The sequence below is a fragment of the Varanus komodoensis genome, unplaced genomic scaffold, assembly GCF_004798865.1.
Source record: "Varanus komodoensis strain SLA01 unplaced genomic scaffold, ASM479886v1 scaffold1, whole genome shotgun sequence".
Lineage (NCBI taxonomy): Eukaryota > Metazoa > Chordata > Lepidosauria > Squamata > Varanidae > Varanus > Varanus komodoensis.
In genome coordinates this window covers 123848215-123873553 of record NW_025335268.1, presented here as the reverse complement: position 1 = coordinate 123873553, position 25339 = coordinate 123848215, and the positions used below count along the sequence as shown (strand labels likewise).

General features: G+C 42.6%; 1 protein-coding gene across 1 annotated transcript; it reads right to left on the bottom strand.

Annotated features, from left to right (window-relative positions):
• Positions 1–4816: 4816 nt before the first annotated feature.
• LOC123024324 lies at positions 4817–25251 on the bottom strand. Its single transcript, XM_044431916.1, has 6 exons — positions 24782–25251; positions 23076–23188; positions 21965–22062; positions 11173–11309; positions 8157–8253; positions 4817–4944 (listed from the first exon to the last, which is right to left on the bottom strand). The coding sequence occupies exons 1-6, from the start codon at positions 25249–25251 to the stop codon at positions 4933–4935; spliced, it is 927 nt and encodes a 308-aa protein (XP_044287851.1). The 3' UTR covers positions 4817–4932.
• Between the last annotated feature and the right edge of the window lie 88 nt (positions 25252–25339).

Below are 25339 nucleotides of genomic sequence, written 5' to 3'. Positions count from 1 at the left end.
CTATTAGAAATACTTACTGTAGGTGAGTCAACTAGGCTTGGTCTGAAATCTGACCTTACTGCAAGAGACAATTGTTAACGCAGTCCATCTGGTTGTGTAAACAGAAACTGGACGTTGCCATTTCCGTATATCTGCTGAGTCACTCAGCCTCCATAGTTGCCTGCAATGGATTATGGGTTCTGGTGAAGCATTCAAAGTTTGGTAATTCTCTTGTCAGCAAATTGATCTGAAAGTCTTGATGAAGCTGTAAACCATAAAAGAGACGTCTAAACACAAATAGCCATTTTTACTTTACAGCCTATAAAAATGTAAATAGAGTGAATGTTATTTACAAGATCACAACATTTTATTTTTTAAAAAATGGTACTGAAGAAACTAGATTATGTTATATTTCATATAGTACCTTTCATCCCAGCTGATCTAAGAGTACTTTGTAAGCAATATTATTCCTATTCAGTGCAGCCTGACTAGAATTTTCAAACAGATTTCGCAGACTTGCAGCCTGAAGTGTCATTTTGGGATATGGAGGCCTGGGGATGATGGAAGATCTAACATCACACTGTAAAACATGCCACACACGGATAGCCTGGGATCATTTAATAGATCCCAGAGCTGCTATGGAATTCACATCATGACATTTTCAGATGCCTCTAGCACAGGTTCGTGGAGCCTCCATCAGCCTTAGGACTGAATTACATGTAGGAGAAGCTCTCAGGGTGGAGGAAGATCTACATTCCAGGGCTGGGTGGGGCTAAAGGCAAAAGGGGTGGAGCCAAAATGCTGACATTTTACCGCAAGGTTTTTCCTGCCAGTCACTCTGAAGAAGCATTTCAGCCTTCTAGGACTCTGGAAGGATAGATTGGCACACCAATAGGACTGGATTTGACCTGAGGTTCAGCATCCCCACTCAAGGCATGAAGTTCTGGACATGAAAACATTATGTTAGTATATAAATTAGAGCTGAGCTTCTTGGAAACCCAACATCAACTGTGGATATACAAAACTTGACTGTTGGAACTTTCTGATTCCAGCAACTTTGATACTCCCAGGATCACATTTTGACATAACCCCACAAAACAGCAACTGGTGCATTAGAATCAGTTCATTCTTCTGGATGCACATCTGTAAGCAGCATTCAGTGGATATTTTAGGGTTATTTATGAGAAGGGGCCAACGGAGTATGGGAGGTATACTTGATTGACTGTACCTGACAGAGACTAAGTAATCCAAGATTTTCTTGTCACTTTCAGAATGGAGATTTGTACACCAATTAGCATTTCATTGTGGGTTTGAAACACTCTAGTGCCTGTTAAATTGCCGCAGATATTTCTTGAGTAAGGCAGATTAATGTCTCATTGGAACATCTCTCCCTGTTCCAGCCCACTCCAAATTCTCTTAATTGAGTAAGAGATACTCTATTAAGCCCCAGATTTAGTGATTGAGGCTTCATATATTCCGAGAAGTGGGAAATGGGGGATACAAGAGTGGCTCTCACTTCCACATTTTGCCCTTGCAAAGGGAGATCTTACGCAACTCATCATGGCAAAGGGCGTGGGTTCTACATGCAATGGGGATGTACACTTCTTATCAAGGGAGAGCTGTACACAGTCCCTCTTTGCACATGAGCTGGAAGAAAGTGGAAACAGAAATAACGTGCGCATCGGCATTTCACTGTTTTCAGAATGTGTTACGTCTGGCAGCAGAAAACAGCAATGAGAAATTAATTACGTGAGTGCCAACACTGAGATTTTTAGATGCTTCCGACAAATAGATCGTTTTGCTAACATCATCAGGCCTCTCCACACTGATTGATATTGATCCAAACGAACCAGCAGGATGTACGTAGGTGACACTGACCACTTGGGCAAGCCTGGCAAGAGTGGCAATTGTCAGCACTGATAGTAATTGTTTGCCAATTTTTTGGACTAAATATAAACTGTCAGTTATGGCTGCATGGCAATACATGTAACTGAAACACTTGCTAGAATCTAGGTCTGGTCCTGCTCCTTTCACAATTTTAGAGTTGTCTGTGTTATTGGACTTACTGGCTTAGGCTGAAAAATTACATTGGTCTTCAATTTATGCTTATAAATATTTGATATTGGTGAATAAATAGGGTTAAAAGGATCTCAAGAAAAATAGAACAACAAACTGGAATACCCTATATTGTCCGACTAACAGAGTACTTCATTATCATGGAGTGCTATTTCACAAGGGAATATTGCTCTCAGGTTATGCTCAATGCAGCAATAATTAATGTTTTGAGTATATTGAATCCCACAAAATCTCAAAAAGATTTAATTAAATTGGCCAGCAGTGCAATGCTGCTAATGCTTCTCTTCTCCATATGTTTTGGCAATACCTGATGGAAGCTTCCTTTGAACAGGAGGAAATTATTCAGATAAATCTTGTGATGGAAAGTTCTTTAATATTTTAACATTTACATGTTCTTTTGAATTACCTGCTCATATCTTAGAATCTAAGACAAGGTCAGAGCAAATGCATTTTCTGTGCCCTTTTGACTGTTAAAAGAATGCCATGACATTGGAAGGGTAAACAGCTGCCTATAATAATGCAATGTGTGAAGAATTTAATGCTACTTTCATTTTTAATGGGTGGCCTACAAATTGAGAAATATATGGATATTTGGGATGCTTGTCAAATATATGCATTACTCTTTTTAATAATATATTATGTTCTATTATCTACAAATATATATATAGGGATATATACGTAACCAATGCTATGTATCTTTTTCATTTCTTAAATATAACTCAAGCATTGTAATTTATTTTTCTCTCTGCTTTGTTCCTTAGGGTGTGGTTTCATTGCTTTTGTATTGCATCAAAAAATTTAAAAACTAGAATGCTGAGCTCATGCTGATTGTTAAATTCATGGTGAAACTTCTGTCTGCTTGCTTCAACATGAGCACAGAGTAGGACTTTTGCTATTAATTTATTCTTTCCAGTTCCAGAAATCCTATGAGGATGCAGTGAGGTAGCATGGTAATGATCCATGGTGATGCTTGTGAAAACTCAAACAAGTAACTGCTACACCATGAACTGGTCACTTTCACGAGCACCACAAGCTTTGCTTGTAACAAGCCAGAAGAGCCAAATGAATTGCTCTTTAATAACCGGGTCTCACCATTATTTGGGAAATAGGATATGATGTAACTGTCAAATCAACACATTTTTAACAGCTGCAGAAGCCATGAGGAACAATACCTACCTCTATATAGTAAGAGCCAAGTATCTTTCACCCAAGTACAGAAGATTATAAGCCTAGGAAAAATGAGGTGTTGTGAAATCTAGATCCATTGCCCTTAATGTTCTGGATCCCAGCCAGACCTGTGCTGCAAGGCCAGAAGCAGAACAGCTCCAGACTAACTTGAAAAGTAATTAAGGGGATCTGTACACAAATAGCAACTGATCTATACAGAAATCTCCTGGGAGACACCATGCATGTTGAAGGCTTTGTCTTGTGGCAGGTTGACAGGGTGTGTGTTTCCTTTCATAGAATTCCCAGATTAGCAGAGACTTTAGGTGCCAGAACTGTTCTGGATTAACTCTCATGACCTATGGATTAAACAACTGGGGCTGACCCAGAGTTTCTAGATAACCAATGGCTGAAGTTACCTAGCAAGTTACAAGATCCATTTCCTGGTCCTTATCCACAGTACAGTTAGAAAAAGGACATCAAGTGTCATGGCTTGAATCTCCATCATCCTGAAAAGCAGCATGCTAGTCGGAGGTGAATAACAGATAATGTAAGCAGATGGTTTCAACTGTCTGATCAAAAATATTTCAATAAAAGAATGGGGCTGAGGAATTAGGAAAGCTGAAATAGATGTACTCTTTCCCCAATGGTCTTCCAAATCCTTTCCTACATATTTAGTGCCAACTGTGTGCTGAATGTCCAAATCTTTGCATCAATACTTTTGTCTCTTTCTGGATCTGATAGCAGGATTCCATGATAGTTTTCAGTGACTTTGTTATTTTATGCTTGCCAGTTAACAGTTTACAGCGTTAACAGTTTACAGCGTTTGATACTGTAAATTGAAAACAGCTGAAAACTATGGCATCCAAGAAGCCACACAATCCTATGCAAGATTAGACAGAAAAGGCCTGCAATTCCTATCTAAATTTCCATAGGATTACACTCTAAGGCACTAAGATTCTATTAAATGTCAAGGTCAAAATCAACATTGACCAATATCGAATATAATGGATTTTTAAAGCTGAAATTTCATTGTAGCTCTAAGACCAAGGCATGTTAGGTAACAAAGGAATACCTAAACAGTGACTGTCTGATTGATCTGTATCTATGACAATAGTGTTGTGGAATCTCAGACTCCCTACCACTCAGGACAAATATTTTTTTGTCATCCAAAACCTATTTTATCCTTAATATAGGAGGGTTTGGAAAAAAGGAGACAAAGGAATGAAAATAAGAAAGGAACAGAAATGTTTTATTCCACCTGTTTAGGCTTGGTTTGTCAGAATGTCAATATCCTAAACATGGAATAATTTTGCTGCTTTGTGATCAATGAGACCTTACACAACTTTTTTGTTGTTGTATGACGATTGGAAATACATATTAAGGAGCAGAAAGGATACAAATTCATTGCAAAACTTCATTTAATGAGGAGTGGGGGAAAGAGACAACAGTGGGGAAAGGGAAATAGAGTAATTCATCAAATTGAAATATATACTGGGGTTATACTAAGGGTTATTCCTAAGAGAACAGGTGAAAGTGAGGAAAGGTTATATGCTTGTTAAACGAAGAATGGAAGAAACTCCTACAAAAACAATTAAACAGCTGGAAAGAGTCAGGTAGATACATGTAAGAATTCACAGCAGACCATCTTCCAGTAAGCAAAGGAAGGAACGGCACAGTTGGTTGAGTCATGTTGATTCCAACAGTGTTTTCTCAGTATGCATTCTAACAAGGAGAGAAGAAACAAAATGTTGCAATTACATATGGGACAATGTCATTATCTGTATTGATACTCCACCTTCCTCCTTTGCATTTACACAGCTACCCTGAAGAGAAGCTGGGGCAGAGATAATCTAGCCCAGAGTGGGCTTATCCTCTGCTGGTAAACTGAGCAGCAGTAGTAATAATCCATTCTGTACTGGGTGGCTGAGTGCCGCCATATGCCCAACACAGTATTTGTCTGGGGCATTGTGGGAAATTAAAATGGCGATTCCCAGCTGTAGACACCTGACATTGATCAGTGGGGGCGGGCATGGTTTTAGAGGGCTCAGTGGTGGACCCTGGCAGCTGCAGCAGCCTGCCACGTGCTGATGCAAGCTAAACTCAAGCCTACCCAAGCAGCCTTATGTCTCAGCAGAGATTTAAAGCTGGGTTTTCGCACCTCAGCCGCTGCACCACACTGGCCATTTACTTTACCTCTTCTCTCTGCTGACCCCAGACAAGTAATGCAATGATCCATTTATCCATTGTAAGCCATCCTGAGACGCTGTCATGAAGGACGGGATAGAAATATTTTAAGTAATAATAATAATAATAATAATAATCCACTGCTTAATAAGCAGAGGAAACACTAGATATTCTTTCATCTAGTTCATTGCCCCAGCGAATTCAGCATTTGTGAAGATCAAGCCATGAGCTTTTTCAGGGACTCAGTTTGCCATCTGTGCATGAGGTTGCCGTATTTTATTATTTATTTGTTTAGTTCATATGCCATTCCATTAGCCATAAGCTGTCTGGGTGGCTCACAACATGATTAACTCATAACAAGTGATTATGCTATATATACACATAGTAACAGCTGTAAGATGAACAAAGGTACTTGTCAAAGGCCCCCTAACACTGACTCTTTGCCCTTAAGAGTTACGTTGCATGCAGAAATTTGAAGGAAGCAGTGGAAGGTGCAAATGTTGAATTTCTGCCTGTTGTATACCCATTAAAAGCCAAGTGCCTCTTTCAGGGAAAAAAGAAAAACAAAAGAGGCAACTCATGGGCTGGGTTCACATGTCACAACAAGCAGTCCATAGTTTCTTGACACATGGGGTTTTTTTAGCCTGGATGTGTCTGACAGACAATTATGTGGTTTCTATGCTAGTGTCATTTCCACCCTTCCTGCTCAGTCTTCTTGCTGTTAGCATATATCCCATCAGTCACCATGCCTGAAATTCAATCCCTTGCTGGATGGCTGGACCAGCTCCTGCAAAAGCTGCCACTCTTTCCAGGGAACTCGATGGTAACTGCATACTTGGACCATGGAAACCACAATGCCCGGTTTGGGCAACCAGAGCAACCATGGTGAAGCAAGGAAATCCTAAGCAGACCATTCTTTCTTGTCGTGATTTCTAAAAACCAAACATACCATGCTGAAATACCACGAGAGAGTTCAGACAACACAAAAGACTATCCTGTGCAAGAAATCACCATGACTTGTTGTGTTGTGTCTACCCACTCATGGTGAAACTGCACAATAAACCTCTATAGATTTTATCATTCTTTCAAGAAAACTTGCAGGTGGTGTTGCAGCAAAAACAATGGATTCCTGTAGCACTTCAAAGACTAGCACATTTGTTATGGCATGGATGGGAATCAACTTCTTTAGGCATCTGACTCTAGCTGACAAAAGCTTATGCCACAGTAAGTGCATTCACTTTTAACATATTCGGGACTCTTTGCTGCTGATTTTTGAGAACTAGGTAATACGAAACTCTTTACAAGAGTGGATCAAGGCTGTCAAACCCAGGACATTATGGAGGGCATTCATTCATAGGATCACCATAAGCAGACACAACTTGACAGCATGGAACCACAACAAATGCAAAACCACCTTTGTCCAAGTACAGGATTATTCGTTTCTAGCATTCGGTCTCCAGTCTCTGGTGCTGCTGCTGTGTTACAGCACCTGAATAAACGGCATATCCCTACTCACTCACGCCACACCAGAGCCAGGGGCAACTTAGCTGCGTCACTGCCAAAGCTGGGCGAATAAAAGGCATCTCCCCAACCGCACGGTCCCCATTGCCTCCACCTGCCTGTCACTTCCTGTTCTTCACACCCTTCTCCTGCTGGAGCAGTTTAACTGGCCCAGGCAGAAGCATCTCAGGAGAGAGGAAGCTTCAGCCCCATCCAGGTATTGCTGCTGCTACCTCAATGACTCACATTGCATCCTCCCTCCAGCACCGCTGGCCGGCTGTGGCAGCATGCTCAAGTAAGAGCTGCATCCTTAGCAGGCAGCCACCATTTGAAGCTCCCCAGAATGCGAGCTGGGGGAATTTAAAACAGCGGCAGACTGTTGCTAGTGCTCAGGAACAAACTCAGAGTCAGTTCCAAAGCAGGAATGCAGCCATGGGGATTGGATAGGGGACAGGAGGCGAGCTTTTTCATCATGCCCCCCTCCCCATCTGCCACCTGAGACTCTTGTGCTCACTGAGCCACATAGTGGGGCTGGCCCTGTCCAGAACAAACAGGCATTACATTCTTCTGGCATGAAAGATGCCTTAATACTTGGACAGTCCCACTTTTAAAATGAAAAAGAGACAGAGGAGGGATGGTGCATTATTCAGGCATACATACACTAGGTAATAAGCTAGGCCCATTCAGATGCTTTGCTAAATTCCAGACATGTTTTTTTCCTGTGCAAGGAAGGGTCAGCTTGACTTTCCCTCCCTTTCTGTCAGCTTCTGCTCATTCGGAAGTTAGGTATATTTTTGTAGCAGAATCAGTTGGGCATCCCTTTGCTTTCATGATATGCTGGGAGATGGTTTACATCCCAGTTAGGGATTTTGCTGTCATAACTAGTGCTAAGGGGTGTTACAGAAGATGTAAACTCACTCCATATCCATCAAATTTGAAAGAAAAAGGGCTACAGTGAAGGGAGTATTACACTGGGAAGCTTGACTGGGTTGGGGCCTTGGGAGGGATGAAGTTGTGTGGGCAATTGACTGAACAGATCTCAGCTTTCAGTCTCCAGAGGCAGATTCTGCCTAGGATGAAGGACCATTTATTTGTTCAGCTTGTCATAAGAGTACAAGAGGAAGGAACCGATAATGGAAATTCAAAGTCAGAGAAAATCCAAGACGTTTTGATTGGAGGGAGCGATATAGCTGACTTAACACATCAGTTCCTTCCCAAATGAATACCCAGTCTGTTAGCATCCACGATACCTCAGGGTGCTCAAGGCTTTCATCATCATTTGGTCCTGAGTCTCTGTGTTCCGTCTCACAGTCTCCGTCCACTTCTCTGACCTTATTATCAGGAAGCCTTGATAGGAATGGAAGAGAAAGCAAAAACACCCAATATATTAGAAGCATCTTTAGCACCTTTGCCAGAATGCGTTCGAAGGTGTGTTCTTGTGCACTTTCATTTTACCAGTTAGGATTAAAGTTGACAGATGTGGTGTTACTTTGGTCAGTTCATAGTCTGGAATTGCTATTCGCAATCCTTTCTCCCAAATCTGTAAATAAATGGCTTCTATGAAGTATACTAAACAAAACTCAAACTGTTCTAAGGACTTCTGTCTGCACTGGTTTATCATGAAATAATTTGGCTCTAAAGTACATATATACTATCGGATGTACCTATTGGACTGCTTCATACAGGGCTATGACCATCCTGCTACATATTTTTTCCATAAGGATCAGAAGTGATTTCTCAGAGGTTATCTTAATTCCAAGTTCAAGGTAATTGAAAGTCACAAGAGCACAAGGTAATCTTCTGCTCATATTTTATTGCGCTTCTAGATGCCAGGTCAAGGTTTATCCAGATGGTATGAGTGAATATTTGTTTGATCCACATTTTCTCGTCATATGAAAAGCTGTCAAATGAACATGTTGGGGTGAAATCTGAGTTTTCTTTTTTAGTTTGTATATTGTTTTGATCTAGTGATCACCTAATACCCTACATTTAGACTTAGTGACTTAATATGGCGAGCAGATTTTCCTGATGAGAGAAAATGCTGTGAGAGGGCCACCTGTTTGCTATTTAACAAAAACAGGACATGCAGGAATTCTAATGCTGAGGAGAGGGAAAACGGAGTCTACATAAAAATGAAATGTGAAAAGGAAAAGTGCAAAATTTATAAATAAATGGTGAGTCATTGCTGTGGTGTAAGAAGGTTGCCTTCTTGGTTTCTGTTGTTTTATCTAATGTAAAGGCTGTTCAAGAGCACCCAGGGTGGATTTTTACAGCAGGAAATGCTCTTTTTCTAAGAGTTAGTTGTCACCCTAAAATTATGGGCAGTACCCAGTACCAGCACACTGTGGCTCTGAACACACTGCACTAGAAGGAATGACTGCTAGTGCAAAGGGAAAGTATCAGTTGCTAGCATAACCCAAGAAACTACCTGAAAGTACAGCTTCCAGAATGGGCCAACCAATGGAGTTCCCTTCACAAATCTCCTCTCATTTGTTCCATTTGAGAATATTCAAGTAGTTTGGGGTTGTGATCATTCCTGCTAGTGCAGATACAGCCTTGCAGGTTTCTAAATATTTCCCAAATAGGAGAGACATGGGAGGGGGAGTGCATCACTCGTTGCCTGTCAGTTTTTAGATGAACCTGTCACTCACATTACTATGTTTTATGGGGCAATCAAACAGCAGAGGAAGCACTATCAGACAGTGAGAAGTTGCCATTGTAACTTGTCTTGCTTTTTTGCCTTGAAGATGCAAATTCGCTCTAACAGATATCAGAATGGAACCTGAGCAATAACTGTATAATGATGCCAATCTAGGGAGGCCTAAAGATGTCCTATTGTACATCCCTTATTTAGGCAATTCAAGTGACACAGATATCACAAGTGGCACAGGCAATGAGGACATGCCTATTACTCATCTTTTCTCTGCACACCACAGTTCTAGGCTAAGTATTCCCCAACTCAGTACAAGGAGGTACAGGATGCTGTTTATGGAATGCGTGCATATTAAAATGGCACTGTCTCAAACATGACTTGACTCTGGTACATTTGCCAAAAAGTTTGGTTGCTACTATTGGAGATACTCTTCTAGACAGACCAATTTATTTTAAATTGGACACTGCCACCCAGTGGTAACATGTAGCACCATCACAAGTTACTTCCCACATTCCAAAGTCACAGATTCCAATTTTCAGCTGTATTCTGCTTAGTAAAGAACAAGAAGTGCAGATCTTGCAATGCATCCTAGCTCTAGTTTTTAAAATACATTTCCTGTTTAGACTGAGATCAGTATCACTGGAAATGTCCCTTGAAATGTAAATAACAGCTTTGGAGAAGAAGGCCATGGCTGGGAGAAAAGGAATAAACTTGCCCTTTCCCAACCCTTAAATTGCTCACTCTGATATTTGCATAGCAAAAATGCAGGCTATTCATACATCAGTAATTAGTATCACTTCTCATTTGGTACTAATGAAAATGCCCAGTTGTCCTCAATGGCAAGTCCTTGTTAGGCATTTGATTGCATTGCAGAGTTCAGGGGTGTAGAACATTTACCAAATTTCCAGCCTCTTGAGGTTGCTGCAAGGTGTGGCTTCAATTCCAGATCAAAGATAACAGCAGGGAGGGAGGCTGGCCTGCTCTCTCCAGCACAGGTGAGTCCCAACACCTGCTACTCCTCTTTGCTGCTGTCTCCTGTCTCAGATCGGAGGCAGCAGCAGGAATGTGGGGCAGCCGGGTCCCTTTCTCCATATTAGGAAGAGGCCCATGCTTCTTCCCAGCGTAAAGAAAAAAGGAGAATAAGGAAAAAGCGGGTGACATGATGCCAGGGGCAGGACAATCACTGTGACGTCATCCAGACCATAGTAGGTGGGGGGTAATATGCCCCCCCAGTAGTTCATAAAACTTTTGTGGGGGAGAGGGGGAGAAAAACAGCACCTCTTGTCTTTCCACTCTCTAGAAACCAAGTCTGAATGTGCTATACAGAATGAAGTGTTGAGATTCAAGGCCTGAGCCCTTTAGCACTGCATGGCACAGCCAGGAAAGGCGTCAGGAGAAAAGATGGGGTGCTTTTCTTCTTCTCATTCCTGCATCCTCTCCCAGATAGTATTAAAAGGCTCTTGTATCAAGCAGGTTGGACCCCAAGTGAGGGTGCCCTGCCTAGGGAGGACGGATTGCTTACTCGTTACAGCCTACCTTTCAGCAGAATGCACCTGGCATTTGACATGCAAAGTTTCAGAATTTGAGGGGTGAAGAGCACCACAGAAACTTACCTGTCACAGGCAGAGACAGTCCCAGGGGAGTTTGAGAGGGTGATATGGGCCTTGGGTGCTGCAATGCCATATATCATAAGGTCCAATGTGGCTTCATCCTCAATTACTGGCTGAGCCGGAATATCCTGAAGATGGGACTACAAGGAGAACAGGATGATTGTGGAAGGGGGCCGTATAGCACTGTTTCTAGTTACGGCTGGGTAAACAAAACAATATAATAGAACTCAGGTAAACAGATATATTTGATTAATGCATATGGTGATTGACTATTTGAGGGCTGATTCTGTGTGCCAAAGGAACAGCTCAGTTGTATTGGTACCAGCCACAGGCTGTTGCAAAAATGAAATTACTAAAATGGTACGAGATTAAAACAGAAATCATACATATACATGTACAAGCATTTGTAGTAATCACTAGATGGAAAGACATGCCTGCTTAAGGCTATAGTCTTTTGTGCACCTACTTCCAAGTAAGATCCATTGAATTAGCTGGACTTATTTCTCAGTAAACACACCGTGGATTATCTGTAAGAGTTATATGATGGTGTAGCGGGGAAAGACTGACACGGCGGGGGGAGGCTTTTTCCTTGTCATTTCCTGCAAGAAACCAAAGGTGACTCGCATAATCCTCTTCATCTTCCTCCTCTCTGTTTTAACCTCTCAACAGCCGTGAGGTTAGCCCGAGAGTCGAGATCGCCCAGTGAGCCTCATGACCAAACGGGGACCTGGGTGTCCTAAATCCCAGTCCAAGACTCTAACCGCTACACCACAATGGCTCTCCACACTGACTAATTTCCCCCTGAGAAGGCAAAGGAGGAAAAGTGTTGCCCCAAGTCAAGAACTGGCATCATTGATGAGAAACTGGTTGCAGATTAAAGGAGTTATGGGAAAGGATACTAAATAACTGAGCTCCTCTCTTCTGCTGCCCACATCCCAACCACTGTGGTCCTTCCACCAGTGTATTTTCACAGGGAAACCACTCTATTTGCAGACCGTTCTGCCAGCATCTCTGACGGGTTCCACAGGGGTTCCTGTGGTAGGCAGCATATCTGGGATTCCTCCAGTGTGGTCGCTTGCCTGCCAAATCCTAGAGCCACTCTGCCATGGAACGGACATACAGCATTGCACCCTAACTTCCTTGTTTTTCTCTCACAGAACATAATGCAAGGCTCTAATGCACACTTTATTTAAAGAGATATCCATTCTTCATACATAGGTTACCCAAGAGATAGTGTCACCCCAGCAGAACATTCCAAACAAATTCTGCCTGGGTCCTAGCCATGCTGAATGCAAGAGACGTTCTGCTCTAAATGGAATGAGATTGCAGTCAAGGAGCCCTTCAACTCTATCAGAAAGGGCCAAGAAAGCGAGAAAGATGAATAATGCAGACAGCAACGCAGTTTTGATTTACTTCCTTTAGAAAAGGCAGATAATAATGCCAAACGTTTGGTCAAAAAGGGAAGAAAGAATTCTAGTATTCAAAAAATATGGAGTAAATTCCAAAGTCTTTGTTTTCTCCATTGTACAGATATATAAAAGGACCCCACATTATAGAAGGTTACTTTTATGAACTTACAAAGTCCTCTTTACATACACAGAGCTTTGGAGTGCTAAGATTTCAAACAAAGTTGGCTATATATTTGAAGTAAGGCTATCGCCACAGGGCAGTGGAGGCTGTTGGGGCCTGGCCCCCATTTCAGGGCTTTTTCTGAAAGTCAGCTTTTATTCAAAAAGAATCTTCAGCACTTTGTCACCCACAGAATTTCTTTTTCTGTGAACTGCAGTGGTAACTGATTATCATAATCGGGTGTTTTTGTTTCTGCATTCTTGCATGTTAACCACTTTCAGTGTAATCCTGTGTGTGTCCAATCAAAAAGTAATTCCAGAAGTGAGTTCAACGGGACTTATTCCCAGGTAAATGAGTGTAGAATTGCAGTTGTAGAATGCTTTATATAGCACAATTTTGCTTGTAATGCCCTTTAATTAAACAACCCAACAAAACCTGTATTTGTATTTCTTGGACAAATATTGGCTGGGTGCATCCATATTGTTAGGCCTCATGCATACAATGAAATATTATTTTATATATTTAAAATATTTGTATCCTGCCTTTTGATACAAAGCCCCTCAGGTGCTAGAATACTCTATAGTATGCACATAATAAAATAAAATGAGAGCAAAAAAGAGTTTGCAAAAAGTAGAGCAGAGATATAAAAGTGACGTGGGCTTACAGGGTGGCAGGTTAGAAGGACGGGAGCTGAACCAAAAGTGTGTTGGAGCAAAAAGGTCCCTACTGCCTATTTAGAAGCAAATATTGGAAAGACTACTCATGCCTTCTGGGAAAGTGAATTCCACAACATGGCCATCACTATAGGGAAGGCTGCATCCTATGTCCCAGCCAACTCCAATAGCAACATGAAGCTGGGCAAGACCTCTAATAATGAATGTTGTGCCTGGGCCAGTTCATGTAAGAAAACATGGCCTTGCATGGAGAAGGAAGCTATCAGTGGCTACTAGCCTTGCAGGCTATGTGCTACCTCCTTTACCAAAAGAGCGCATTGCCTGTCTGCACCAGGTGATGAGGAGAAGGTTTTGTGGCCGTCCTGCTTGAGGAATCCTGTGGGCAGCTGGATTGCCACTGTGTATGGAGTGCTGGACTGGGTGGACCATTTGTCTGATCTAGCAGGGCTATTCTTATGTTCATTCATATTTCCTGGACCCACACCATGTTAGGCTTTCCAGCCAATAATCATCAACTGAAATAAGCCTTCCCTAACCTGGTGCCTTCCAAATGTTGTGAACTTCAGCTCCCATCAGACCCAGTCACCATGGGCAATGGTCAGGAATGCTGGGAGTTTTAGTCCAAAATGTTTTGGAAGCATCAAGCTGGGCTTGACTGATTTAAACTAAGCCCAAAAACATACTGGTAACCAATGTAAAGGAAACATACCCAAAAGTGTTTACTCCACAAAACAGGATCCTGATATGACTCAGGTATCCACACTTTATACTATTCAAAGCTTCTGAATGCTCAGTGTATTCAGAATTATTTATATCTTTCTCAGGCATCATGGACATTCTGGCTGACTAACTATTTTTCTGCTTTCACAAAGGGTAAGGTAATAACTACTCTGCAGGTGCAAAAGTGAAAATCCTCGGGGTGCTATAATCCAAGATGAGGTCTTGTTTGATAGCGTGGCAGTGCACCAGGTACCAGAATAGTTAAAACTACTGCTAATTATGCTAATTAATTACTACATAATGACTACTAAAGTACCTAGCTGTGTAAGTGCTCCCAGCAGTTCAGTATTAATGGTGCTGAGAATAACAGGTAGTGTCAATAGATGGATATCAGGCTATTTACATGAGGCTAGAAAACATGTTATGAAGAATGGTATCATTAAGCCCTTTGCCCAGCCACCTGCTTGTCTGTGTGGCGAGGATTCAAAAAAGCCCAAAATACATGTGCAACATGCTACTTTCAGCTGTAGAGATGCTCCTCATTTTAATTGGCAAAAGCTCTGTGCTGGTGTAGTGTGGTGGTTGCAATGGACAGCACACACACCCTGGACTGATTTGCATGACATGACATCCCATGAGTTACATAACCCATGGGTTGTTAAAAAAGAGCAGGAGAGAGTGAGTGTGCTGTTTTCAGCATGCCCACCTCTTCCGCTTTTATTTCACAGCTCACAATTGTCTCCTTCTTAAGTTGCTTAATGTGTTGTTCTGTCCCGGAGTGTCCCAGAGTGGCTAACCATGGCTTGTTGTTGGGTTAACCATTGAGTGTTTTAGCCCCTGAACAACTCAGTGTTTGTGTTCAGATGCCACGCTAAGCAACCTCCAAGGTGCTGTGTACTGGTTGCTGATGAAAAGCAACAGTGGCAGGCTTATGGGGCGCAACAAGACCACTCTCCCCGGTTCAGGCACCACAGCACATGGGTTGTTTAACCCATAGGCTATCATGTTGTGTGAATCAGATCAATCAGTTCTCATTTCAACAATAAACTTTTTCTTATTATTATTCCACTTCTATACCACACCCATAGCCCATGGGGCTTTCTGTGCAGTTTACATTTCCAATGATAAAAACAAATATACCTTTGTAACCTTCCTAAGGGTGCTTGATAAGCTTTCTAACCTCCTCTTGATTTGTGCCTGCTTAGTCTGCCTAGTGCTACCAGCTAGAAGGCAGTATACACCAGTTATGTCTTTGTCTAGGACGGCCTCTACCAGGGAATGGCAAAGAGGTTATAAGGATTCAGTGAATTTTCCTAGTGTCCAAAAGCCAGGAGAGTTTCTTGAAGTCATGTCAAGGTCTAACAGCCTTCAGCTTATTAAGAACACCAGTGATAACTGACTTAAATTTCTCTTGCTTTCCCAAACATTCTGAAGGCAAGGGCTCCTTTTGATGTAAGAAAAAACTGTTTCCTTTACTGAAGCAGTTTTTCCTACCACCCACTGCTCCCCCATTTCTGGGAACAGGATTCTGACAGCCTCTGATATGAGGGAGACAAGAACTTTACCAAATCTTCGGCAAAATATGCTATCTTCTGTTGAACAGCAGAGACCATGCCATGCCACCTGTCCAGAATCCCTGTAAACTAGCTGGTTGCCTCACTGTCAGTGCTGAAGTAAGATCCAGCTTAGCAGTTTCGGTTTGTGGACTGGGGATGGGTGCCATTTTTTCCTTCACTTCAGGCAGTGGAATCTCTTGGACTGGCCCTACCAGTGACCGTACACTTTTGGGAAGGAGCATTTAACACGTCTGCCCCACCTTTTTTACCTGCTCCAAAAAAGTAAGGTCAAGGTTGGGGAGGTGGAGGAACCACTCATTAGAGTTACCAGAGGGCGCCATATACTCCTCATAGCATGCTAAGGCCTGGTGATGGCGGGTGGGGGATCTTCTCTTGAGCTGATCTTATGAGGCCAGTTCTCTTTGCAATCACTATTGATTCAGCATCCTTTAGATCAGTGGAAATGGTGGTAGGAATGCATACCACTTTGTCTTCTCTATATTTTTATGTATTTATTTCATTTTTATATGGCTGAATACCCAAAGGCTCTCTGGGTGATTAACAAAAGTTCAAAATTAAAAACATATAACAGGAAAACAAAGACCACATAAGAACAATGAAACCATAGAACATCAAGACAATTTTCAGCCAGACCTGCATTTTTAGCTAATAGGTACAATTCTACAATTGCTCTGGGAGATCTTTATATAAATCTCATATAAAGGTTAGCAATCAAAGTCCAATTCTTGGCATTGCTAAAGACTTTGAAAGAGAAATCCCTGTCAAATAGGTAGACAAGGCCAGAATGGAAGTAGTTTAATACAAGATGTGCTCAGATGAGAGAGTGCCAGAACATTACATTTGTCAACTACACCTCCACAACTAAAAATAGTTTAATGATCAAAGATCAGACAATGATCTATAGTTCATCAGAGACAACTATACTTTTCTCACAGAGACCTTCAGGGAGAGGAGGAGTTTTTTCTTTGCTTATAGGTCCCCCTATAATTTAAAATTGCTAACGAATGACAGCAACATCAGGCCTCCTAAGAAGGTCCAGGCTCTGCAGCAAACCCAAATGCAGGCTCTCTTTCTTCACCCAAGCAATAGTTAAGAAACTTTTTTGCCTATTGAAGACCACATTCCTTCAGGACATGCCTGCAATGGGTAGGACCTAAGCCAGAAGAGAGCAGGCCATGCTGGATGATGGTGAAAGGAGCTCTTCATTCAGTGCAAACTAGAACATCCGAAAGACACCAGGTTGGGAAAGGCTGGTCAAGGCATTGTGGGGAAAGTAAGAGAGGGGCCCACCTGAGCAGCAGCCACTAGAGTTCAAAGGAAGGCAGGCAGGCATCACTGTGGTCACCTCGGCCATGGTGCCCCGAGGGGCACTCGCCCATACTGGGCATCCTTTTCAGTCTACTAGCAGAATCATTTTGAATGCACATTGCAGTGTGAAACTGCCAAACTACAACTGGTCAGCATGTCTGACTCTGTTATTCAAGACTCAAGCAGAAACGCAGTCTCTTTTCTCACCCTGGGTATTCTATCAGCACAGCAAGGCTAGGTCATAGGCCTTACACTGTACGTACACTTGAGCTTCGCACAGAAATGCCGAGGCTGTCCTTCTCCCGATCCATGGCCTTTCGATCTCATGACTTGCACTTGGATTCCCCCACCCCATACTAGATACTGAATGTTATACTTGATGCTCTGATATAGCAGGTCCTGGTCCATGAAAACTTAGGCTGCAATGCCTCTCCTTACCTTTCGATTATGAAGCCCTCAGGGAGCAGGACTGCTAACCTTTAGGGAAGCTGTTGTGCGAGCCAGTTTGGGGTAGAGTAGAATATCAAACAAATTAACACAGTATCATCTTTTTGGTATTAGAAACATAGTCACAAAGGCACATTATTAGCCTCACCCACCCAAAGGCTTAAGGAGGAGAATTTTCAGCCTGATGCAGCACTTTCACAATGCTTTGTTTCAATAAGAAAAGCAGCTTGGAGGGTCCCAGAGGTAAAGCCCTGCTACCCTCACCCTGGGCTGGTGGATAGTTAAAATTCTGCATACTCTGCCTTTCTATACTATGACTTCCCATCACAAGGAGGGTGGCCTGCCCTCTGCTACAGCACAGGCTTACTTAATCACATTCAGATTTGTGATCTCTTCAGCAATATAGGCTTAACAAGTCAGTTGTGAAGGCGCTGTTCACACATGAAGGTGTGCTGTTCACACATTCAGAGCCTGCCTTGCCTTCTCGACTGTAATGGGACATCACTGTCTTTGTCAAGCGACTTCCCCACCCGGGGTTTTCATCTGCATACAGATGAGTTCAGGAGGTGTCCTGGCACTTGCCTTAAACTCTCGGTCCAAGTGCATCACCCATTCATTAAGCTTCATGACTGTCGCGGTGACCATTTTTCTTGTTACAAATGGTGCCAGTCATGACAGCTGAAGCATTGCAATGGCAGCCGCACAGCTGTAAGCGAGGGCAGTGAATTATTTTGTGATTAGTTTTGCCATAACATAATGCAAGGTTTAAGTGCTTCTAAGAGGTCTGCTGTTATTATTTAACACTTATTGAAAAGAATACAGGCGTGAGGACTAACTCTGTTGGGTAGGTGTGTAAATAATCCAGCAGCTCATTATATGCATCACTGTGCTGACTATTAAGGATTCTCAATAGAAGGTCTTTTGAGCAAGCGCAGGCAGAAGAAGGCCAATCTGGATCTACTGGAAGGACTCTCCATTATTGGCAGTCCATTGACAAGGATGACTGATTCCCAAGTATTTAACTATTAATTATCTAATAACTAGTACATAATTAATAATTAATATATGGTTTGATTTATAATTATTTAACAAGGTTATTCCTCCTCTAGTCCAGCCCTAAATTAGACTTCCAAAATGAAGAACGTTCAGGGCAGCATTTCCCTGAACAGTGTGAAGAGACTATAAACTCTGTTCCACTCCGGTACACAAAACAAAGTCCAGCATTCAGAATTATTTGATTCTAACTGTATATCTTTAGGCAAGTAGATTTGGTAGGGAGATTTCTGAGATCTAGGGAAAAACAAGCCAGCTGTCTTCCCATCACTGTTTGAAGAGTTTGGGTTTGATTCAACATCAGCTTGTCTGTTATCTCCAAATACATGAGGATTGCAAGCTACTGCTTATAAAAATTTTGGTACTTGAGGACAAATACCAATGTATAAAATGCACCTGCAATATTTCAAATAAGGGCATGTACCAATGAAAAAGACTACATTCCCTTTTAAAATTAGTATGAATAGTCATCAGGAAAGGATTGTACCTTTGCTCAAAGAGTGATATATATTTTAAAGGATGATGATGATGATGATGATGATGATGATGATGACAAAGAATATATTATCATTATTAGTGAGGTTTTTAGCCTTCGTCATAGCATGCTGCTCTTACAAGTCTAGGACTATAGAATGGATTGAAAAAATAAGAGGCAAATTTAAAAATCAGATTGTTTTACAAAGTATCATCCATAATCCCTAAGCATTGGACAAGCTGGCTAGATACAAAGGGAGTTCTAGTCAAAAACTTCCAGAGGGTACCAGGTTATCTACCTGGTACTTCACCACTAACACAGGAAGTAGGCTGGGTACAAAGAGGTATACCTATTCCTTAAGGAACCTTATAAGCCAACCGTGCAGCAATGCCATCCACTCCAGTCCCACAGCAACGCATGTGTGCTACCTGTATGGGCAGAGAACTGTGATGGCATGCATGCGGCATAGTAACACGTGAGAATCTCATGTACTTTCTTCAGAGCTTCAAGCTGCTGCCTCCCAAGACATCCCCCTTAGAGTGACTGGGTCTCATATACCTGCTCATCTTTGAAATTCATGTATGCTTCTTACTGTGAATATTACTTACTGTGACAAAACCACATTGCAGTCATTTGGATGAACAGCGGGGCAACATTTATAGCATTAAACCTTCTGGATAGTGAGGTTAATTTAAATTCTTGATGCTTGTTTATTTCCTCCCATATTTATTTATTTTAGCCTACCAACATTTCAGAAAATAAAAACTGCAATCATATACAAATACTAAAGCTGTATAGCTTCCCCTCTGCATTCATCAAAACCCCCTGCTAAATCTACTGACAGTTCTGGCCCAAGATATTTTGGTGCCTGAGGCACCAAAGAAAAGATATCCCACCATTCCACCTATAATAGCCAACTGTAGATTAAATCGTCTGCATAGATGGTGGGACAGCTTTCCCCCCTGCATCGGAAAGCAGTGGGGGAGCACAAAACTGGTTGCATGGCACACAGGTCGTTCTTCCAGCATCTTGCTACTGCCTCCCAGCTGCTGCTACCTGAGGTGAGTACGTCACTCTGGTAACGATATTTTTTCTTTGATTTCTGTTCCACAAGCCATAAGGCTCTCTGGTAGTGCTGGTCCTGCTCACTGATGAGCACCTGTTCTCATTAGACATGGAAAAATAAGCACACTTGGGCTGGATGATCACCTGTCCAGTGTAGCCTGTACAAAATAAACAAGTGACTGCTAGAATTCAGGAAGAACCTAGGCTGATTTTTTGTTCCCAATTTGGCACAAAAGGCTTTGCCATTGCAATTCGTGCTTTATCAGCAACCTGATTAAACTGCTATTGACACACTGGCTGAGTTCACACATCAGAAGAAGCAATTCTTCATGGTTTCTACTGTGTGAGGGGGTTTGTTTCTTGTGTGTGTGGATGTGCCAGAATTCGTGGGCACCAGGTTGGGATCACATCTCTAGCAGGATAGAGGAAGGGGGGGACCAGTGCCACCTCCCACCCATTGCCGCCACCTGGCAGATTCATGCCCCTGTTGCTGGCTCTTGGGAAGCAGCATGAGGAGCTCTGCTCTGGCGCATGCAGAATGAGCCATGTGGGAATCAGTTGAATGGCAGTGCCCCTTTCTGCAGCACTGCACGGCCGATTCTCATCCCTGCTCCTTGCTCGTGAGGAGCAACATGATGAGCGTTGCCCTGGTGAGTGGGGAGGGGGGGGACTCTGCTGCAGTGCACAGCCCCCAACCAAGTGCTTCTTGCTCTGCGACACATGTGAAAAAGGTGGCACAAGGCGATCCATTGTGGTGCACAACCTCCAACTGGGCACCACCACCCAAGGGAAATCAGGCCACCCCTGCTTGTGCATGAGCAGTGGCAAGGGAATTAGCAGGTTTCGGCTGCTGTGAACAATTTCACAATAGCTTCACAGGTTCCCAGAGGGTTCCCAAGCCTAAGTTAGTGTTGTTTTTAATGCTAATATCCAAAACAGTCTGAATCCAGGATACCTCAAGCACTGTCTTCTTCTATATGGGCCTATTTGTTAAGAGTTGGGATACAGCCTAGCAGAATCCACTCCTCTGGCAATTGCAGACTTCTTCTCATGCTTGACCCAATTTTAGGAAGCAAGCTAAGCTGAGAGGAAGCCTGCAAATGCTCAGAGAGCAAGGGCTGCGCAACCGGCAACCTTCCTCAGCACAAGCAAAGGCTGCTGCAAATTGCAGGGAAGAGGGGCACTGTTTCCACAGCACGTGGGGCTGGATTGCGGGCGAGCACCCTGTGGCTGCTGGGTCCGGAGCACAAACTCAGGGCTGTGGCAAAGTGGACCAGAGTCTGGGGAGCCAACCCAGGGAAATGAACAGATTCACATCCCAAAAACGGGTTCATCACACAGTCCTACTGTTTGTGCACTGCGAGCATCCTCTGATGCCTGCTCTGGGGCTTACTCAGAACAGGACCTCCAGAACAGCCGCACAGAAACTGAGGAGCTCCCTCCCTGGGAAGGCCCATTTTACTCCACCAGCATGGGCATGATCAGGGTGCCGCTGTTTCAGACAGCATTTAGGGCTCATTGACTATTTTGAGTTTGAAGACTGAAAACTGGTGTCTACAGTTTCACTGGTGGTCAAGTTGCTTTCTGCTGCATCAACTGATTCCTATTGCCGTCCTATTCCTTGTTTTTGCCATAGTCTTTTTAATCTGTTCTTTGAATTTGAATAACTCTCTGGTTTGTAGATATATAAATCATAAATGGAATATTCTGTATCTGTCCAAGTGGGTTGGTGAATGTCAATCTTTTGATTTTCAGATGAAACAGATGTACTCTGGGGGCAAGATCATGCTGTGACTTGTGTTAATTTCAGTCTCCTAACCTAAGTCCCATTTTTATCCTTGCTTGCAGAACAAAAATGCCACTTGCAGAGAAAAACTTTCCAAAGCTTCTCCCTATCACATAATTACCACTTTAGAAGCAGGAAGCCTCCGGCGTTGCTTGTACATACTGATGAGTCTGTTCCAGGGAGAGAGCTCTGCTTTCGGAGGTTCCAGTCGTACATCTTCTATTTGAAAGAAAAACCATAGACCAGGTTTTCAGAGTTACAATCCCTTCCCATATTAAAAAGAAGAGACTGAATAATTTTGCTTCATTTACTGTTAGAGAAAAGACTTACGAGTAGAGAAAGATTAAAAATTTAGGAGAAATTTTCAAGATACAACACATTTTTCATCACAGAACAAGGATGGACAACCTTTTGGGGCCTGTGGACACATTTGGTAATTTGAGAAACTCTCCTGCGTGCTATCAAAAAAAAAAAAAAAGTTGCACTGTAGATTAAAATATTGGCCCGCAGTCACCTGCATTCTTCATTGCTAAAAATGTCTCTGAGCCCCACATGTGGCACAGTGGCATTCATGGGGGGAGGGGGGATTAGGAGCAGACAAAGGCCCTCACTTTATTTCGCTTTGCACCATCACAGCTACCAGTAAGAGAAAAAACAGCTAATAATGAAAAGTAGGAAGGATACAGCACCTTGGTGGAGACCAAGGAAGGAATGTCTGGTGCCCACACATGCCAAAATGCTTATCTCTACCCTACACTGTGGGACAGAAGGGTCTAAGATGGGAACAGATTTGTCCCTATTCTCCCACAGTTTACCAAACTGCAGACCCCTCATTTCGGAAGCAGAAAGGAGCTCCAACTGAGAAGACTATCGATGAAGGAATACAACCCCCTTCTCAATATAACAAGATGTGGTTGTGAGGAGCAACAGAACTAACTTTGGCTTAGGAAAGTAAAATAGCTTGAGCCAGCACTGTGTATGTTCAGTGGAATTTAATTCTGCCAAGGAACATGCTGAAAACTGCAACCCTTGCTTATTTCTCACCCATTTTGATGGGACTCCTGACCTAGTACAAAGTATTCCTGGTTATAATGTTTACTTTTGGTTTTATTTTAAATATAAGGCTAAAATCTCAGATATCAAATATGACATAAACAGTCAAGTCATAGCAGCTATTTGGTAAATAATATTGCATAGCAACTGCAAATGGATGGGCAGAAACTTTCCCTCACCTTTCAGTAGATGTTCTTTTTCCTCTTCAGTACTAGTGTCCTTAATCTCTGCCATGGGTCCTGTAGTCATGGAAACTTCATCATCTGTGCTTAGGACCTGGGAGATTCCATCTCTAAATCCAAAGTGCAGTTATTATGGCCATTCCACACAAGAAAGGGATCTCTGCAATTTGTTATTCATCATGGGGATGGAAGCTCTTATTCGTCACCCTTATATCCATATCCAAATTCAGCTTATCAGTAACAATAACTATATCACTATGCATTGGAATGAATACAAATCAGCACTATTGATAGTGATCTAAGTTCTTAAAATAGTTTAATTCCAGGGATCATCTCTTTCTGGAAGGCGCGGCCTCTAGTTAAACGTATGAACAAAGCCACTAATCTTTATCTAAAAGGTCCAGAAAGTCTCCATGATAATATGTATTCCAGAATAACAGAACCTATTCACAAGATAAGTTTGCATTAAATATTGTTCATGGCAGCATAGCTTAACACTTCTGTCGAAAACTTGAATTCTTAATTTTTCACCATCATTAATTCCATTCATGGAGGCCACCGAGGAGGCTTATCAGTAACTTGTCAAGTTTTGTTTTTAAAAATCCCAACACCTCACCGAAGTTCCTCTTAGCAGGTTCCTTAAAGCAAAGAAAATTCCCACACATCCTACTTCACCAATAAATGAATAAATAAATAGAGGGCAAAATGCTGAGGGCCACGAGCAAAGCACCTTTGTTTTCCGATTATTTTCAGGCTGTCTGTCAGGGAAGCCCAGGACAAGACCGCAAGCAGCACTCTGCTGAGAAGAGCCCTGATTCCTGGGAGGCAGCTGCTCAGAGACAAACAAACGTGTGTGATCTTGCCAGATAAACCCTGCAAAATGCTGCCACCCATTTTGGCACATTTCTCAGTGAGGCAGGTCTCTATCCAGCGGCGCAGCACACCTGGCTTCACACAAACAGGGCCTGTGTGTGCACGGATGTGCTAAATGTCGTTCTACTGGATTCTTTTTTCTGATGTTGCATCCCACAGAGTTGGAAATCAACCAGAATGATAAGCTAGGCCTGTGAAATTCAGGCCAGGTGCTCACTTAACAACTCCTTCCATGCACATCTACCTGAGTAACAACTCATACAATGAACTTCAATGAGCAGGGGACTAGTCTGCTCAACCAGAGGAATATTCAACCTGAAGAAAAGTTTTACTGAACTTATTGCCATGGCATTCTTAGCCAATCATAGCCAGATTTAACCACCCTAACACTAATTAGTCCCCCATGTAATACAGCCAGAAAGGAATTAACACAAGGGCTTATTATGAAGAGGATTCCCAGTCTTCACATTTTCCTGTGAAGCAGGGCTATAACATACCCATTTTGCCATTAAGTAAATTGAGAGCTTGAAAGAGAAGAAGTTGTTTGTCCAGGTAACATGGGGAGAAACTGATTTCAGATTCCCCACACTGAAGGCTAGTAGTTTTCCTGGTTGTCCATCCTGTTAGAATGTTGATCCTAGAGTACTTTGTAAACTCTACGCCAACTACGCAACCTCGCTAGAACTGGACATGCCAGCAAACCACACCCAGCGAGGGTAATTAAACTAATTAGGCAGCTTCGGATCAGCACGCACAGAAAGGGATATTACTTTCTCCATGATCATGTGAACCTGCCCAGTGAGAGTAAACATTGATGATGTATCACTTACTTTCCTCTGTCACCTGACTCTTTGTTTTTCTTTCCTGTGGCATGATTTTTTTCACGTGGGTGCTGCTCCGAGTTACTAATGATGGAATCAGCAGAGCCGTCAGAGTCTCCCATCCCCATCCCAGTTGATTTAAGTAATGCAGAAAGCTTCTTCTCATCCCCAGGGATGGTGGTGTCTTCAAGTCTCATTTCCTTCAGCAATGATAGCTCTTCACTGTGGCTTTCCGTCACCCCCTCAAAGATATCATGAGAAGAAGTATTGGCAGTGCTCATCTCCTTGCCTAATAACATCATGTCACTATCAGGCAGGGGACAACCCAGGAGTTCGCTTCTGACATCATCTTTCTCTTCTGCATCTGCTTGTGGGCTCTGCCCCTCTTGGGTAACCTGCTGCCTGCTTCCAAAAAGGTTTCTGAAGAACTGGAGCACCCATAGCCTGCTGGAAACTGAGGAAGTTGCAAGAGGATCCATTACTTCTGTGGGCTGCTTGTGGGGTTAAGCAAGGCTCCTTCTTGATTGCTCAGAATGAGGTCTTCAAACTGAAACCCCCAACGGTTCA

Bases quoted from the DNA above. Each gene is read 5' to 3' on its own strand.
- LOC123024324 (XM_044431916.1), bottom strand. From the start codon at position 25,251: ATGGATCCTCTTGCAACTTCCTCAGTTTCCAGCAGGCTATGGGTGCTC. The intron at 22,063-23,075 runs GTGAGGGAAAGT...TCTTTCAAATAG, and splicing joins AAAAGAACATCTACTGAAAG to AAGATGTACGACTGGAACCT. The intron at 8,254-11,172 runs GTAAGTTTCTGT...ATTCCTATCAAG, and splicing joins ACTGTCTCTGCCTGTGACAG to GCTTCCTGATAATAAGGTCA.